Below are 17,178 nucleotides of genomic sequence, written 5' to 3'. Positions count from 1 at the left end.
CTGTCCAAAGCCAACTGCAGCACTGCTTACCTCGACTTTCCGTACTGGAGGAACCGTATAGACTGTGGGGGCAGCCTGGATGACCGAGGGGTTCATTTTAGGAGACGACTGAACCACCGGACGAGGAGGAGGAGGGGGGGGCAGAGGGCCCACCGGTGGCGGCTGCAAACAGAAGCAAAAAAGATTACATTGGAACTCTGGAAGCGGAAGTCAGACTTTGCTTAAAGAAAGTATAGCGGCCAATTTCCTCACCGACACAGTCCTGATTTTTAATTTTCCCAAAAATCCCCCAACCTGTGCGCAGTCACAATGAAAAGAATCCCTCGGGGGGTCCAATCAATGCCGAGCATCTGACAATAAGAGTCGCACAGCCACTTCCTGTCAATTGCTATCTCGTTTGTACTCCTCACTTTAATTCCAGAGATTACAGTGGTGACGCCATCGCACCCAGCAACGCCCACTGACCAACCCCTGCGTTCTCCGAGAGCCTTTGCTTCGACCCCCGGGAGCCCTGCCGGCGCAACGCCTCGACCCCCGGGAGCCCTGCCGGCGCAACGCCTCGACCCCCGGGAGCCCTGCCGGCGCAACGCCTCGACCCCCGGGAGCCCTGCCGGCGCAACGCCTCGACCCCCGGGAGCCCTGCCGGCGCAACGCCTCGGCCCCCGGGAGCCCTGCCGGCGCAACGCCTCGTAAGGCCAAAGTCATGATCTCTCCCTAGACAGAGTACTTTATCAATGGAAATTATGACGTCACTGGGGGGAAAAAAAACAATGGGGGCCAGGGACAGTGAAAATTCATAGCATTGGCTGTTGTAGAAAGGAAGGCTTAGGGGGGGAAATAAATGTACAGACTGGAGGTCATCTTTAACCCAAAGCACAACCACAAATCTATAGAACATGAGAACAGGGCAACAAAAAGGGGCTCGAGACTGACCGGAGGGCCGGGGCGCATCGCCATAGGGGGAGGCGGCATCATCGGAGGAGGACCATGCATTGGATGAGACATCAATGGCTGAGGAGGAGGCATGCATGGATGCCGAGGGCCCGCTGTTATTGAAAGAAGATAAATGAGACATAGTAGAATAAAAAACACAGAAAAATGTACCATGTTTGGTATTATAAGCTCCGTGTGCAATAATCTGCTCATCTACCAAACACGTGTTAATTCAACAGAAGCAAATATTGTGCTGTCACCATAATGTAGTGGAGGAGAGAAGTACAGGCGTGGTCTGTGAGGGCCACAGATCCTGGGGCCTGCATATTTACTGCTGCCCCCGTTGCAAAGAAAAGTGGCTAAAGGGTTAACCAAATACAAGAAATTAGGGATGCACCGATATATATCGGCCGAAAGTGCCATTTTCCTGCCGATGCATCCCAGCTTTCTTTCCTCCCCGCTGGGCGCTGCTCTGTGTCCCGGTGGGGAGGAGAAAGTGTGACAGCCGGCCGAGCGCTGCGGGAGGAGAGCGCTGTGAGCGGCCGGCATCTCCTTCCACACCGCTCAGCCTCCTATCACAGTCCGGCAGAGCGGTGTGTGGGCAGAGACAGGTCACGCTATCACAGGAGGCTGAGCTCTCCTCCCGCACCGCTCGCTCAGCCTCCTGTGACAGCGTGTCAGAGAGGAGAGCGGGTACAAGGAGTCATGTGATCAGTGATCGCTGAGTGTTTGCACATAATTGAGGACAGAGTACGGTTACTATATCCTCAGTTATGAATGAATGGGAAGTGATCTACATCACTTCCTGTTCATTCATAGTTGTAGCTATAGTAAACATACTCTGTCCTCATGTTATCAATGATCAGGAACACTCTCAGTATAGAGGATTCCTGCTCATTGATAACAGGGGATACAGAAAAAGAGATTGAGGACTTGGTGTTCTCAATCACTTTTTCTATTTTAAAAGGAAATATCAGGCGTCTGTTTAGATCCCCTAATATTTCCCCCAAAGCCCCTAAAAGTAAATACAAATATTTAATAAAAAACGAATTCATAAATAAAAAATATATATATAAAAATTAAAAAGTTCAAATGAATAAAACATTCAAAAAAATTAAAATAAAAAAACATTTTTGGTTTGACAATGTATTTTATTTCGGTTTCGTTTTTAACATTTCCATTTCGGTGCACCTCTACAATAAATAATATCGGAGATGTAAAGAAAAACAAAGCGTCCATTGCAACAAAATGAAATCAGATGTAAAAGCCAATCAAAGGCGAGTCAGTGTAACCGGACTAATAAATGATCGGCGAGATGAATACGTACGTGCTCGCTGCAGGACGTGGGGGATGAAGGATGGTCGGGGATCAAGCGGTCGCTGCAACGCATGGGGGATAAAACTGGGTCTCATCACTGGGGGCCTCGGGGGCGGAATCGCTGCAGGTGAAGGAGAGAAAAGACTGAGCCCGGAATAACAATTGTGAAATAAGTAGAAGGATGACAATCAAAAGGTTCCCTGACAGCGTCCTATTTATCAACTAACACATGAAGTGCCTTGGAGCACTGAGGTCCTCTGTTCAAATCCTGGCCAGGACAATATCTGCATGGAGTTTGCATGTTCTCTGGGTTTTATTCCCACACTCCAAAGGGATGTCTAAATTGGTCCTAGTAAGTCTATTTATCCATGTGAAATAAGGACCTTAGATTGTACGCTCCTTGAGGGCGGGGAGGGATGAATTTGAATCTACAGTACACAAAGTGATGTGTAAACTAAAGAAAGAAGAAGAGAGGAGAGGGGAGGAGATAAGAAAGGGGAGGAGAAAAGAAAGGGGAGGAGAAAAGAAAGGGGAGGAGAAAAGAAAGGGGAGGAGAAAAGAAAGGGGAGGGGGGGGAAAGGAGGAGGAGAGAGAGGAAGAAGGCTTTATATCCTTGACTTGATGCCTCGCCAAACACTCTTACCTGGTCCGACAAACGGCATGGGAGGAACCATCATGGGCCCCACGACAATGGCTGCCGCGGCCGCTCTGGCGTCCAGGCTCTGCTGCACCTGCGGGTGGTAAACCAAGACGAAGTTTGTAGACCGAGAAGAGGATTTGGTTGAACACAAGTCCGGCCCGGCACACCCGTCGCCCCACTCACCTGGCTGTAGGTGTTCGTAGCTATTACGGGACGTGCAACGGGAAGAGCCGACACGGTGGGGACAACAGGAACAGCCGCTACCGCCGGCACTGTCGGTATGGCCAACGGAACGGGCAGCGGGACGGCGTCTCCCGGCGGCAGGGCGACTGGCGCTCCCAATACTTCTTGCTCAAACCTAAAAGGGAGAAAAACAAATGAAAGCCGATCGAAATGCAACTTCAGGAAATCCGGACCGCTGCTCTGCCATGCAATGGTGCACAGCTCCGGGGCCAGAATACCAGCGTTCCACCACGGGGAATTTTTTTCCTTCTCTGCTGCAGTTCAGTAACACTTACAGGTCATGTCCCTCCCCCAGCCTGTGATTGGACAGTAAAAGGAGAAACAGCAGGCTGATGAGTTCATCCCTCTGCTCTCTCTCCTCCTATCAACATGCTCCTCGCACTGCAGCACAACCAATTGATTAATTGTGCTGCTTCTCCCTCCGGCAGTCTGAGCTCTGCTTTTCAAAGGCTGCAAGAGGCTGATAGCAGGTCAAATTCAGGCACTTGCACTGTTGTGCGCCACAATGCATTGACACACGCGCGGTGCCTTAGTGCAAGGCTTTGGAGTTAAACAGGATATCTGGTGCGTGCCGGATATGTTCTTCCCCCACCGCCATGGACAAGCAAGACTGAGCACTGCTGGGGAGCAAGTTGCTTAGAATAAAAACTTTTCCTCTTAAGCTTTGGGAACAAACAGGAAACTTGGTGCCCATGGGATAAATGCTTCCCCCCCGCCCCATAACACAGCTTTGGCAGCAATTATGAACCTTATGTGCACACACTAAATACTTCCCCCACAGCTTTAAATGGGGGGCAGGAAGCTTGGTGTAATGGGGATAAATGCGTCCCGCACTGGGAAAGCTTTAAAGGAGAACTATGAGGTCAGGGCTTTTCCCCATAGTTCTCCTTAGGGTAACGGGAGGACACAAACTAGCGTCCTCCCGTTACCCTAGGCTCAGTATATAGGGAGCTACAGCTCACGGTATACTGAGACCCGCAGCTGAAGCGGATCCCGACATCGATGTCGAGATCCGCCCAGCTTCGTGACAGCTGGCTCTGCCTATCTAGAGGCAGAGCCAGCTGTACCCGCCCCCTCCACCGTCCGTTCCGCCAGTCAGCGCTGGCAGATCGGAGCGAGGAGGGTGGAATCCAGCCCCTCCCCTGTCACGGCAGAGAGCTGTGACAGGATCGAGAGGTGAGCGAACGCCGGTATGTGTTCCCTCACCTCCCGATCTACTGAGCCGACCTGCGACAGTCTCATTGTCACAGGTCGGCTAGAACTATGAGGTGAGTGAAAAGCACTCACCTCATAGTTCTCCTTTAAATGGGGGGCAGGAAGCTTGGTGTACTGGGGATAAATGCTTCCCCCCACTGAGACAGATGTAAATGGGGGGCAGGAAGCTTGGTGTACTGGGCATAAATGCTTCCCCCGCTGAGACAGATGTAAATGGGGGCAGGAAGCTTGGTGTACTGGGGATAAATGCTTCCCCCACTGAGACAGGTGTAAATGGGGGCAGGAAGCTTGGTGTACTGGGGATTAATGCTTCCCCCACTGAGACAGCTTTAAATGGGGTCAGAAAGCTTGGTGTACTGGGGATAGACGCTGGTTTACAAAACACTGACAGATTTGGTGATGAGCAGGAAGCTGGTGTGCACAGCAACCACCCTAGAACAACAGCCCTAGAGAGGAGCCAGCTTGGACAAAAGGGGCGCCAGCTGTAAAACTCACAGCGCCATCTCCGCCTCCATCTCCTTCAACCTCTCCTCCCCGCTCTTCCCCGCCATCTTCTCGGTTCTCCGGCTCTCTCCCCGTCCCGTACACTCCTCTAGACTGTCCGGGCGCTCGGCGAGATCGTCACTTCCGATTCCCAGTGCGTCGTGACGTCGGATGCAACGTGCCGGGAGGCAGCGCCCCGCCGCCATCTTTGTGTGGGGCAAGAGTGAGGGAAAAGCTGCCCAGGCTTGGGGTGTCATCATACAGAGGTGGGGAATGCCAATATCAGCCCGTCACTGATAATATACAAATGTGTGTTTAGATTTGTTTTGTAGATGTCGTACCGACTTTAGTGTTCATGGAGAAAAGAATTGTGGTGTGTGTGTGTATAGATATATATAATATATACAATATAGATCCCTTATTATATGATGCAGAATGGGTTTATATTATTGCATGTGCTGAAAATGATATATAATTCTAGTATACATTTCTGCAGAGGGCAGAAAGTCTGGATGCACAGCATGCATGTTTTTGTTATTTCATTTGTGATTGCCTTGTGTTTAGGGAGCGCTTTTTTTTAGCGCATTGTAGCGTTGATGGGCATTTTTTTTTGCAGAGCAGAAGCCAAAATACATGATTTTTGTTTTCCTCGCTATATGCGGCAGCACGCTGCGTTGCCATGCAGTTTTTCTTGCTGCATTTAAATGCAACCTTTTCCGTTTTCACCAAACGCGCATCGACGTAGCGTGCTGGTGTTCACTGGACCTATCAGAATCAGCCTCGGCAGCCTACCAGGCGCGGTGTAAATGCGCCCATTCATACTGTTGCAGTGCGTTAGCGCATGCACGTTATGCCCCGTATTAAGGGAGCCCAAAACGCAGCATTTTAGGGAGCGCACCCCAACACACGTTAGTCCAGTCGGCAAAGTGCGTTGGGGTGCAGTTCACAGCTTGATGGTTGGATTCACACCTTTGCATTTTTGCTTGATGCATTTTCCATTGAAATCAATAGGCGCACATCATAACGCAGTGATGTGTATTATGACACACATCATAGTGCGTCATAATAGCCTAAAAGGCAGCATTTTAGGGAGCGCAGCTCAACACGCGTTAGTGTCCGTCGGCAAAGTGCGTTGGGGTGCAGTTCACAGCTCAAAGGTTGGATTCAAACCTTTGCATTTTTGCTTGATGCATTTTCCATTGAAAGCAATAGGCGCACATCATAACGCAGTGATGTGTATTATGACGTGCGTCATAGTGCAATGTGTGTTGACAACGCACGTTACTATGGAAATACTGATAGACAGAAAATCCGGCGCTTAGTGATACATATTTCCATATGATGACACGGGATGATGGCTTGTCCTGTGTTAAATGGGAATTTGTTGCATGTTCTATAATTAAGAAACTGGTCATGTGATTTAGGGATGGACCAATGAGGAAGATGTACTTGGTTTGGAGTTCTGCTCTGTAAGACTATGCCGGCTATTTAAAAAAAAAGATTGCAGAGCTATTCGCCCAATGAAACTGCATTTACATTCGTTGCAGAATAACACTCTGTTCTATGAATGGAGCAAAATCGAATGTTCTTTAGGGATCCCCATAGTAGCAATAGTCACATTTACCTGCTAATTCCCTCCAGCGCTCTCTAGAATTGTTACATTGTATCTCTTGTTGCTGAGATGTATTTATTTCCTCTGATCATCAGCGCCACCTAGTGGCCATAATGAGGTAGTTTCCCAATTCACTACCGCTCATAATATCTCAAGAACATTTGGCCAGAAGAGGAAAAAGCCTTAAAGGGTTATTGAACCTTCCGGTGTTTTTGCATATATATATATATATATATATACATCATTTACGGTAAGTGCTGACCCCAAAATTTGGGGGAGGGGAAAAAAATTGACTTTAATGTCACTTTAAGCTATCCCCATGGTAGCAATGGTTACATTTACCTGCCAATTCCCTCCAGCGCTCTCTAGAATTGTTACATTATATCTCTTGTTGCTGAGATGTATTTATTTCCTCTGATCCTCAGCGCCCTCTAGTGGCCATAATGAGGTTGTTTCCCAATTCTCTACCGTTTATAATATCTGAAGAACATTCGGCTAGAAGAGGGAAAAGCCTTAAAGGAGAACTATGGGGTTAGGGCTTTTCCCCATAGTTCTCCTTAGGTTAACGAGAGGACACAAACTAGCGTCCTCCCGTCACCCTAGGCTCAGTATTCCGCCAGCTACAGCTGAGACGCCGCAGTATACCGCGAGCTACAGCTCACGGTATACTGAGACGCTGAATCGGATCCCGACAACTATGTCTGGATCCGCCCAGCTGCGTGAGTGACAGCTGGCTCTGCCTATCTAGAGGCAGAGCCAGCTGTACCCGCCCCCTCCCCTGTCCATTCCGCCAGGCAGCGCTGGAGGATCGGAGCGGGGAGGGGGGGAATCCAGCCCCTCCCCTGTCACGGCAGAGAGCCGTGACAGGATCGAGAGGTGAGCGAACGCCGGTATGTGTTCTCTCACCTCCCGATCTACTGAGCCGACCTGGGAGAGTCTCATTGTCACAGGTCGGCTAGAACTATGAGGTGAGTGAAAAGCACTCCCCCCTCATAGTTCTCCTTTAAAGGCAAAGTTCACACCTATCTGCTAATTCTCTCCGGCGGTCTGTAGAATTGTTACTTTGTACCTCTTGTTACTAAAATGTATTTATTCCCTAAAAAAATAAAGGGGTTGGCTTCAGTGGCACTGTAACCAGCTGTTAGGGTTAGGAATGGGGGGAAACTAAATGTGCTGAAGGGATCCTCATAGTAGTAATGGTTACATTTATGTGCTTATCCCCTCCAGTGTTCTATAGAATTGTAACTCTTGTTACTAAGATTCATTTATTTCCTCTGATCCTCAGCGCCATAATGTGGTATTCTCCCCATTCACTCCTGTCCGCAATAGTCTTAACCCTTTCGCTGCCAAGGCCTTTTTTGTTCTTGGTTTTTTGCACACGTGTTCTAATCTACATTTTAGGCCTGAAAGCTACTTAAAGTGACATTAAACCCTCAGATCTTTTAACATAAACCAATACTGTAATGTGCGCCTTACTGTAATCCATGTTAGTTTCCCTTCTCTTTGCTGCTCTTCCTTTTAAATCTGTATCTGTTCTCATGCTGGGCAGAACTTCTGTTTTGCAGCAGACTGCCTTGTCTCTGGAATGGTTACATGGTGTCTGTGTGTAGGTTTGTAACCTGAGCCAGCACTACAGGAAGAGGCACTGAGCTACAAAGGGAAGTTCTCCCCCAGCATGAGAAGACATGAGGATTTAAAAGGAAGAGAAGGGAAACTACCATGGATTACAGTAAGGCACACATTACAGTATTGGTTTTTGAGCCGACCTGGGAGAGTCTCATTGTCACAGGTCGGCTAGAACTATGAGGTGAGTGAAAAGCACTCCCCCCTCATAGTTCTCCTTTAAAGGCAAAGTTCACACCTATCTGCTAATTCTCTCCGGCGGTCTGTAGAATTGTTACTTTGTACCTCTTGTTACTAAAATGTATTTATTCCCTAAAAAAATAAAGGGGTTGGCTTCAGTGGCACTGTAACCAGCTGTTAGGGTTAGGAATGGGGGGAAACTAAATGTGCTGAAGGGATCCTCATAGTAGTAATGGTTACATTTATGTGCTTATCCCCTCCAGTGTTCTATAGAATTGTAACTCTTGTTACTAAGATTCATTTATTTCCTCTGATCCTCAGCGCCATAATGTGGTATTCTCCCCATTCACTCCTGTCCGCAATAGTCTTAACCCTTTCGCTGCCAAGGCCTTTTTTGTTCTTGGTTTTTTGCACACGTGTTCTAATCTACATTTTAGGCCTGAAAGCTACTTAAAGTGACATTAAACCCTCAGATCTTTTAACATAAACCAATACTGTAATGTGCGCCTTACTGTAATCCATGTTAGTTTCCCTTCTCTTTGCTGCTCTTCCTTTTAAATCTGTATCTGTTCTCATGCTGGGCAGAACTTCTGTTTTGCAGCAGACTGCCTTGTCTCTGGAATGGATACATGGTGTCTGTGTGTAGGTTTGTAACCTGAGCCAGCACTACAGGAAGAGGCACTGAGCTACAAAGGGAAGTTCTCCCCCAGCATGAGAAGACATGAGGATTTAAAAGGAAGAGAAGGGAAACTACCATGGATTACAGTAAGGCACACATTACAGTATTGGTTTATGTTAAAAAATCTGAGGGTTTAATGTCACTTTAAAACTCCCCAAATATTATTTGTTTTCTGAATGCAGAGACCCTGTAGATTAAAATGGTTGTAGTTGCAAATTTTTACATTGCACGATATTATCGCAAATCTTTATCAAACCTAAAAAGTTTGTAAAAACTACGGGGTAACCTTTTTTTCCCATTTTTTTTTTCTTTACGGTCACAGGAGGACATACAGATCTCCATAGTAGCAACGGTTACATTTATCTTCTAATCTGAATTGTTACATTGTATCTCTCTAAGATGAATTTATTTCCTCTGAGCGCCATCTAGTGGCCATATTAGGGTATTTTCCTCATTCACTACTCACAGTTTTCAAAGTGATATTATTATTATTATTATTATGATGATTATTATTATACAGGATTTATGTGGCGCCAACAGTTTGCACAGCGCTTTACAAAATGTTACAGTTACAATACAATTTCAGTACAATAGGCTTCAGAGGGCCCTGATCCTGAGAGCTTACAATGTAGTAGGAGAAAGGTTTTTAGACTATTTCGAAAAATTCTGTCATGAACGCTGTTGCCAGATTCATCCACCTTACCAACCAATCAGCGTCCACCGCCCCTCTCTGCCGATCCCTCCACTGGCTCCCACTCGCCCAAAGAATAAAATTCAAAATGCTAACAATAACCTACAAAGCCATCTACAACTCTGCCACCGACTACATCACCCTCCTCATCTTAAACTATCACCCAAACTGTCCTCTCCACTCCTCCCAAGACCTCCTGCTCTCCAGCTCTCTCATCACCTCCTCCCATTGTTACCTCCAGGACTTTTCCAGAGTGTACCCCCATGCCCTGGAACTCCCTACCCCACTCTGTCTGCTTCTCTCCTACACTGTCCACCTTTAGGGGATCCCTGAAATCTCATCTCTTCAGGGAAGCCTATTCCACCTCAACATAACTGCCTTTACCCCTTCCATCAGCTCATCCCTCACAGTTATTACCTTTTTGTATGACTTGCCCCTCCTACTAGATTGTAAGCTCTCACGAGCAGGTCCCTCCTACCTCCGGTACTGAAATTGTATTGTAACTGTACTATCTCCCTCCATTTTGTAAAGCGCTGTGCAAATTGTTTGCACTTTATAAATCCGGTATAGCCCCCTATGTGATAGCAATAGAGTTAGTGTCAAAAAAATTAGGGATGCGTATCGGTGCCGATACCAAGTATTTGGGCGAGTACTCGTGCCTAGCCTGATACGTCCTGTATCAGGAAGTCGGGCAGCGCATCATTACACTCTGCCCGGCTTCCTGATTGGCCGGGAAGCCGGCTCCATGCTCTCTCGTCACAAGTGTAATGACGCGCTGCCTGGCTTCCTGATTGGTCGGGAAGCTGGGCGCTTCGTATCGGTGCCGATACCAAGTATTTGGGCGAGTACTCGTGCCTAGCCTGATACGTCCTGTATCAGGAAGTCGGGCAGCGCATCATTACACTCTGCCCGGCTTCCTGATTGGCCAGGAAGCCGGCTCCATGCTCTTTCGTGACAAGTGTAATGACGCGCTGCCTGGTTCCTGATTGGTCGGGAAGCTGGGCAATCAGGAACCCGGGCGCCTAGCAAGCCGGCTCCATGCTTTCTCATCACCTAGTGACGAGAAGCATGGGGACAGCTTCCTTGCTAATTGGAAAGCCAGGTGGCAAGTCTTTACACGCCGCCTGGCTTCCTGAATTGGACTTCCGGTACTCGGTATTCGGTATTGGCGAGTAACGAAAATAAAATATCGGTACTCGTACTCGGTACCGAAATACTGGTATCGGTGCATCTCTAAAAAAAATAAGAAAAGTGTTTAAAAAAAAAAAGTGACATAATTTTTTTTATTTTTAAATGCAAATTTCTTTTTAAAAAAGTCCCCCGTCTCCCACGTGCACGCACATACATATGCAAACACGCGTCGGTGCACCTACGTGCAAAAACAAAAATTACGCTACACATGTTACATATTGCCGCACATGTCAGAGTGCAAGTGATAATCCCAGAGCCATTAATCACTGGTAACTCGAGAGGTGAGTGAACGCCGGTATGTGTTCGCTCACCTCCCGATCTACTGAGCCGACCTTTGACAGTCTCATTGTCACAGGTCGGCTATGTTTGGTATCAATTTACATGACGTGACCCCGTCTTTTATTTTTTACCCAAAAATTGGGTATTATATTCTGTATCTGTTACAGTCTCATTGTCACAGGTCGGCTAGAACTAAGAGGTGAGTGGAAATCACTTGTCTCATAGTTCTCCTTTAAATGTAATGTTGGTGTCTTTTATCCGAAAAATACCGCTTTGATAAACATTTGCGCAAACGCCGTGCGACATAAAAAATTGCAACTAGCATTTCTTTATTCTACAGGGTCTCTGCTTTCAGAAAATATATATATTTGAAGCGGTTTTCTAGCCAAAAATTCAGATTTGATCATGTGTGGGCAAATGTAAGAAATTGCTGCGGGCAGCAAGTGGTTAAAGAACATTCGACCAGAAGAAAAAAAGAATAGGGGGCGAACATTCGTTTTTGCCCCATTCTCACCACAGCTGGTTAATTCGCACCGGATGAATGTACCGTCGGTTTCGCTGGATGAATAAAGATATGCAAATTGTTTTATAAATATCTCTCCCTGCGGCAGATGTAAATGTATACAGATATGGATCGGAGCGGGGAGGGGGGAATCCAGCCCCTCCCCTGTCACGGCAGAGAGCCGTGACAGGATCGAGAGGTGAGCGAACGCCCGTATGTGTTCGCTCACCTCCTGATCTACTGAGCCGACCTGGGACAGTCTCATTGTCACAGGTCGGCTAGAACTATGAGGTGAGTGAAAAGCACTCACCTCATAGTTCTGATTTAACTGAAGAGAGAAGCTGATTGGTTGCCGAGCACGGTTGCCCCAGACTTTGTCTTCTCCAGTTTTGATAAATTCCCCCCAATATGTATTTCTTGGCGCAGTACTCTAGAGATGTTCCTAGTTCTCAGTAGTGACCATGGAAGGGTGATGTTTACTTTGTTACACCCCTTGCCGTCCGGCCGGGATTGGCAGCCAGCGGGCGTCTTTAAATGGCCCTTCTGTGCGCACACGAGCGGGAAACCGTTCGCATTCTAAACAGCCGGCGATGGCTGATTACATACAAGCGATCGGGCGGTTCTATGTTGGCTGGTAGTGTGCGCCCCCCTCCTCCGGCTATCCCGGGCTCCGCTGTCCTCCATGCAGGCTCAGGACCGGCACGGCGGGTCTGTGCTTTTAGATCGGAGGGAGATCGGGACATTGCCTGCCACTGATCTCCCCTCTGATCACTGGACCCGGAAGTGACGTGTATTACATCACTTCCTGTGTCACTCTATCATTTCTCTGGCTGCTGTGACGTACGATCTCTGTTTCATCAGCTTCTTTGGGGTTCCTATGTGACATTAGACCCCTGATGTCTCCATAAAGAGGACCTGTCACTAGGGATGCACCGATACCAGGTTTTCGGCATCGAGTGCAGATATTTTTTTCCGGTACTCCCCGAATACCGGAAGTCCCATTAAGGAAGCCAGGCGGAGTGTTCAGGAAGCCTGGCGGCGAGTCATTACACGGAGCCCGGCTTCCTGATTGGCTGGGAAGCCGGCTCCATGCGACCTTGTCACCAGGTGACGAGGAAGCACGGAGCCGACTTTCTTGCCAATCAAAAAGCCAGGGGGGCGGGTAATGACACGTCACCCGGCTTCCTGATTGGCCAGCTTCCCGACCAATCAGGATCAGACAGGAAGCCGGGTGCCGAGTCATTACCCGCTCTCTGGCTTCCCGATTGGCCGGGAAGCCAGCTCCATGCTCTCTGGTGACGAGGGAGCATGGAGCTGGCTTCCTGGCCAATCAGGAAGCTGGGCAGTGTGTAATAACTCGCCGCCCTGCCTTCCTGATACTGGAGGTTTTGGTATCGGGATAGGCATCGGGAGCATTTGGGCGAGTACAAGTACTAGTATCGGTATCGGGTCATCCCTACCTGTCAATGTACATGTTCTGTCACACAGGGGGATTGTTATCCCCCTATGTGATGGCAATAAAGTTAAGTGTAAAAAAAAAAGAATTAAAAGTTTACAAAATTAAAGTCACATATTAAAAAAAGTCCCCCCCACGCCACGTACACGCACACACAAAGGCAAAAACACGTTGGGTGCGCCCACGTGTGATAACGACGATTGCGTCATACATGTTACATATCACCACGAACATGGGAGTGCCAGCAATAATTCCGGGGCCATCAATGTTGACAGTAAACTGATGAGCAGGAAATACGTTTAAAATGTCGCCTGGGGGCAATTTTGGGTATGGTCGTTTTTTCCCCCCGTGATTTTGGAGGCGTTGTATGACGCAATAAATTCGGCTCTACAGCCGGCGGATCGCATGTATATTAACGGGCATCGCTGCCCGTTTTTAAATTCCGGCCATTTCCCGCGGCGTGTCTGAGCGGACGTCTAGAGACGCCCGCTCAGATCGAGAGAGCTCCTGGCCGGCCATTTTTTTACTACGGCCGGCCCGGAGGTAGTTAAAGGGGATTTCCTCTCACTTTGGGGAGGGTTCCTCTCACTTCCTGTTTTATCTGCGGTACAGGATGTGAAGGTAAATGTGGCGGGGGATTGAACCCTTCCCTGCTCTATCCAAAATGTTGAGAAGAGTTTCAGCGTATCTGAACCTGAGAACCAAAATGTCACTTACCGATACTCAGATGTGGCGGCTGCATTGGTTTTCCTTTTTCAGGCTTTTAACCTTTTTTTTTCACCTATGATCCTGCCAGTAACGCACTTCCTGTCTTAGGGTGACAACTAGGGATGCACCGATACCGGCGTTTAAAATTTTTTCACTGAAACAAATAGGGGCCATGGTTATCAGGAAGGCTGCCAAGGTCCCCACACCCTTCCTGTGAATTGTGGCAACTACAGTACAGGCCACAAATCTCCTCCTCCTTTCCAGTGAATTCAAGCCACTCGCCCCCGCTAGGACCCCTGGTGAGACCGCACAGGCCACCATAGACCCCGCATAGCCCACCACCTGAGAGTCCGCACAGCCCACCATAGACCCTGCACAGGCCACCATAGACCCCTAATAGCCCACCACCTGAGATTCCGCACAGCCCACCATACACCCTGCACAGCCCACCATATACCCTGCACAGCCCATCATAGACCCTGCACAGCCCACCATATACCCTGCACAGCCCACCATATACCCTTCACAGCCCACCATAGACCCTTCACATATACCCTGCACAGCCCACCATAGACCCTGCACAGCCCATCTGAGAGCCCTCACAGCCCACCAAAGAACCTTCACAGCCCACCTGAGAGTCCTCACAGTCTGCACAGCCCACTATAGAATGTGCACAGTCCACCATAAACCCTGCACAGCCCATATAAGACTCCGCACAGTCCACCAGAAAAACTGACACATGACACTAAAAAAAAGGTATCGGTAATTGGTATCGGCAAGTACGGGAGGAAAAGTATCGGTACTCGTACTCGGTCTGGAAAAAAATGTATCAGTGCATCCCTAGTGATCATACATACATACATATCATACTGCATCTATGGAGCAGCGTTGTCACCCATGGACATGTCTCCCTATCTCCATAACATGGGGTGGAGGTGTTCTGTCGTCCTTCTTTCTGATAACATTGTTTGAGATTTTTGCTGTAGGTTTTTTTTGTGGTGTGGGGGGGGGGGGGGGAAGGGGAACCCCTGTCAGGTTTTTATCGCTGTCTTTGTCCTTCTATAGGAGGAAGCGGTACATGGGCCGTCCTCAAGTCCGCCATGTTGGATTCTGGACATGGTGCCAGGGAAGTCCTCGCAGCGATGGAAGTGGATGTGACGGTGGCTCTGAACCTGCGGAATGGCGACATTTGTGAGTTTACAGATGTATTCTGATTTTTGTTGTCTCAAACATTCCGTACACTGACACTTGGGGCGGATCAGGAGAGGCCGGGAACCCGCCAGGTTTGTGACGCCCTCTCTTCTTTTTGGGCAGAGTGAACTCTCCTCCCCTCACTCGATGATTGTTGCTCCGGGACAGGAAGTGAAGGGGAATCTCCCCGATAAGACAGAGCGGAGTGGAACAAGATACAATGTAACAATTCTAGACAATGCCGCGGGGATCAGAGATTCCCTCCTAAGGCCCCATTCACACTGAGTGATTCGCTAATCGCGAGTTTGTCGCGCGATTTGCATTTTGCGCGATATCGCGCGGTTTGTCGTGCGATATCGCGCAAATGGTTGCATTGAGCAAACTAGAATCGCGGCAAAATCCACTCCAAAAAGGGTCCTGCTGTAGCGACGCACGACCCGCGACAGCGACGGACAGAGCCCCATTGCCATGCATTGGAGAGCGATATCGCGCGGTAAATATCCGCGATATCGCGAATGGGGCCTTAGCTTTGAACTGCCGAGGTGTTAATTTTAGGGCCGGTGCACACATAGGCGACACCTAACCGCGCGGCAATCGTGCACGATTCCGCACGGATTACTACGCGGTCAGGAGTCGCCTAGGTGTGCACCGATGGCGCTGGTGGGTGCTTTTATTTTGTAATGGCACCCCCAGATCTCACTTCCTGCAGTATATATATATAATTTCAACACTTTTGGGTGCACGTTAGAAAAAAGGAGAGCAAAGTTTCACACCCCACTAATATAGATGTATTGACAATCACAGAATAACCACAGACAGTTGGTGTCTTCTGCGCGCTGTGCGCTTCAGCATGCGCTGACCCCGCTCTGTCATGTTACGTGGCCGACCACTTCCTGGCTGAGTTGCTGTTGTTCCCGGTTGCTTCCACTTTGTTATAATCCCAGTAACAGGTGACCGCGGAATATTTAGTAGCAAATCCAATGATTCGGAGGGGTGTCCCTATACTTTTGGTCATATAGTGTATCTTTGTACCAAGTCTTGTATTCGTGACAACATATTTTGTTTTTAATCTTTTGTGAATAATAAATTGTTTTATTATACATAAAGTTCATTGCGAGAGCAACATTGTTTCTAAAAAAGCCCCCCTTTTCCAGGTCCTCGCATACCTGGATAAGGTTTGGTTATTTTGTGATTGTGGATACACCTTATAAAGGGTATAATTTTATTTCATTTTTGTTTACTTTCTATGTTTTTTTTCTCCTACAGTGGCTCACATTTGTATTATTTTGCTGATATTATCAGAGGGTGGCATGAAATACATACAATGAAGGACAGTGTCAATGTTTGCATTGTACGAGGTTGTTTCCTCAGAGTTACATAAGATGGAGCTGCTGGAAGAGGCGGGAAACTCCCCCTCAGCAGCCCCTGTCAGTCTAGAAGCCGCGCTGCATGGCGGGATTGGTGGTGTAGGGAGGTAAGGAAGGGGGGGTCCTCAGATGCCCTGTAGCTTTCCATCCAATAGGCGTGCCCGTGCTTTATCCTGACAGCTGCGTATTGCTCCGCCCCCTTCACAGTTCCCGCCTCCTCTCAAGCTCCGTGGTCCCGCTCTTCACCATAAACCGCGCGGTGGCTGACGGGAAGTGTTGTCCGACCATTCACTGACAGCGACGCCTATCCCTTTCTCCAGGACCACTCGCCCATAAGGACTTGCGCCTTTATGTGCGTGTTGCTGGGCGCATGGGCTGCCGGGATATGTAGTTGCTTTCTTTGCTCTGCCGCTGGCCGTGTCCTTGATGCAGGACTATAATCCCATGATACACCGCGACTCTGCCTAACGGAGCAGTTCTGTGCGCAGTGGCTGCTGGGAAGTGTAGTCTGTACTTCTGCTGGGCTCCGCGCTTGGCGCAGGTGCACAACTACAGCCCCCATGGCGTCCCGTGGCCCTGCAGGATTGGGTTGGCGCCGCGGTGGCTGCCGGGAAGCGTAGTCCGACCTTTCACAAAGCGCACCCCTGCGTCCCGCCCGGAGAACTGCAATCCCGTGGTGCCCCGCGGCCAGAGGCGGGTCGAGGGAAAGCGAAGTGTCCGGCGCAGGCGCAGTGCGGAGCGATTTGGCTGTAGTTCGCAGAGCGGATGAAGATGGCGGCTGCGGCCTCGGCGGGTCCCGGAGCCTCGGGCTCGGTTCGGGGCCGCTTTCCGGGCCGGCCGTGGGTAGGGAGAAGCGGGAACAGGACCG

The 17,178-nt window shown here is 48.9% G+C and overlaps 2 protein-coding genes across 2 annotated transcripts in view; one reads left to right on the top strand and one right to left on the bottom strand.

The window, feature by feature from the left end:
• The window catches only part of RBM42 (RNA binding motif protein 42), a 31,813-nt gene that overhangs the window by 2,336 nt on the left and 12,299 nt on the right, over positions 1-17,178 (bottom strand). The window contains exons 3-9 of the mRNA XM_018571700.1: positions 12,766-12,769; positions 4,844-4,919; positions 3,074-3,248; positions 2,894-2,981; positions 2,261-2,371; positions 934-1,046; positions 31-162 (exon numbers count right to left, since the gene is read on the bottom strand). Coding sequence (XP_018427202.1) covers positions 31-162; positions 934-1,046; positions 2,261-2,371; positions 2,894-2,981; positions 3,074-3,248; positions 4,844-4,899 — 675 coding nt within the window. The 5' untranslated portion in view covers positions 4,900-4,919; positions 12,766-12,769. The remainder of the gene's footprint in view (positions 1-30; positions 163-933; positions 1,047-2,260; positions 2,372-2,893; positions 2,982-3,073; positions 3,249-4,843; positions 4,920-12,765; positions 12,770-17,178) is intronic.
• The window catches only part of KMT2B (lysine methyltransferase 2B), a 46,919-nt gene continuing 46,765 nt past the window's right edge, over positions 17,025-17,178 (top strand). Inside the window, exon 1 of the mRNA XM_018571695.1 lies at positions 17,025-17,174. Coding sequence (XP_018427197.1) covers positions 17,076-17,174 — 99 coding nt within the window. The 5' untranslated portion in view covers positions 17,025-17,075. The remainder of the gene's footprint in view (positions 17,175-17,178) is intronic.

This window comes from Nanorana parkeri, unplaced genomic scaffold (assembly GCF_000935625.1).
Source record: "Nanorana parkeri isolate BGI_ZX_2015 unplaced genomic scaffold, ASM93562v1 scaffold1811, whole genome shotgun sequence".
In the NCBI taxonomy this organism is placed as follows: Eukaryota; Metazoa; Chordata; class Amphibia; order Anura; family Dicroglossidae; genus Nanorana; species Nanorana parkeri.
Note: the sequence above shows the minus strand (reverse complement) of the source record. Positions and strands in the feature narration are given on the sequence as shown.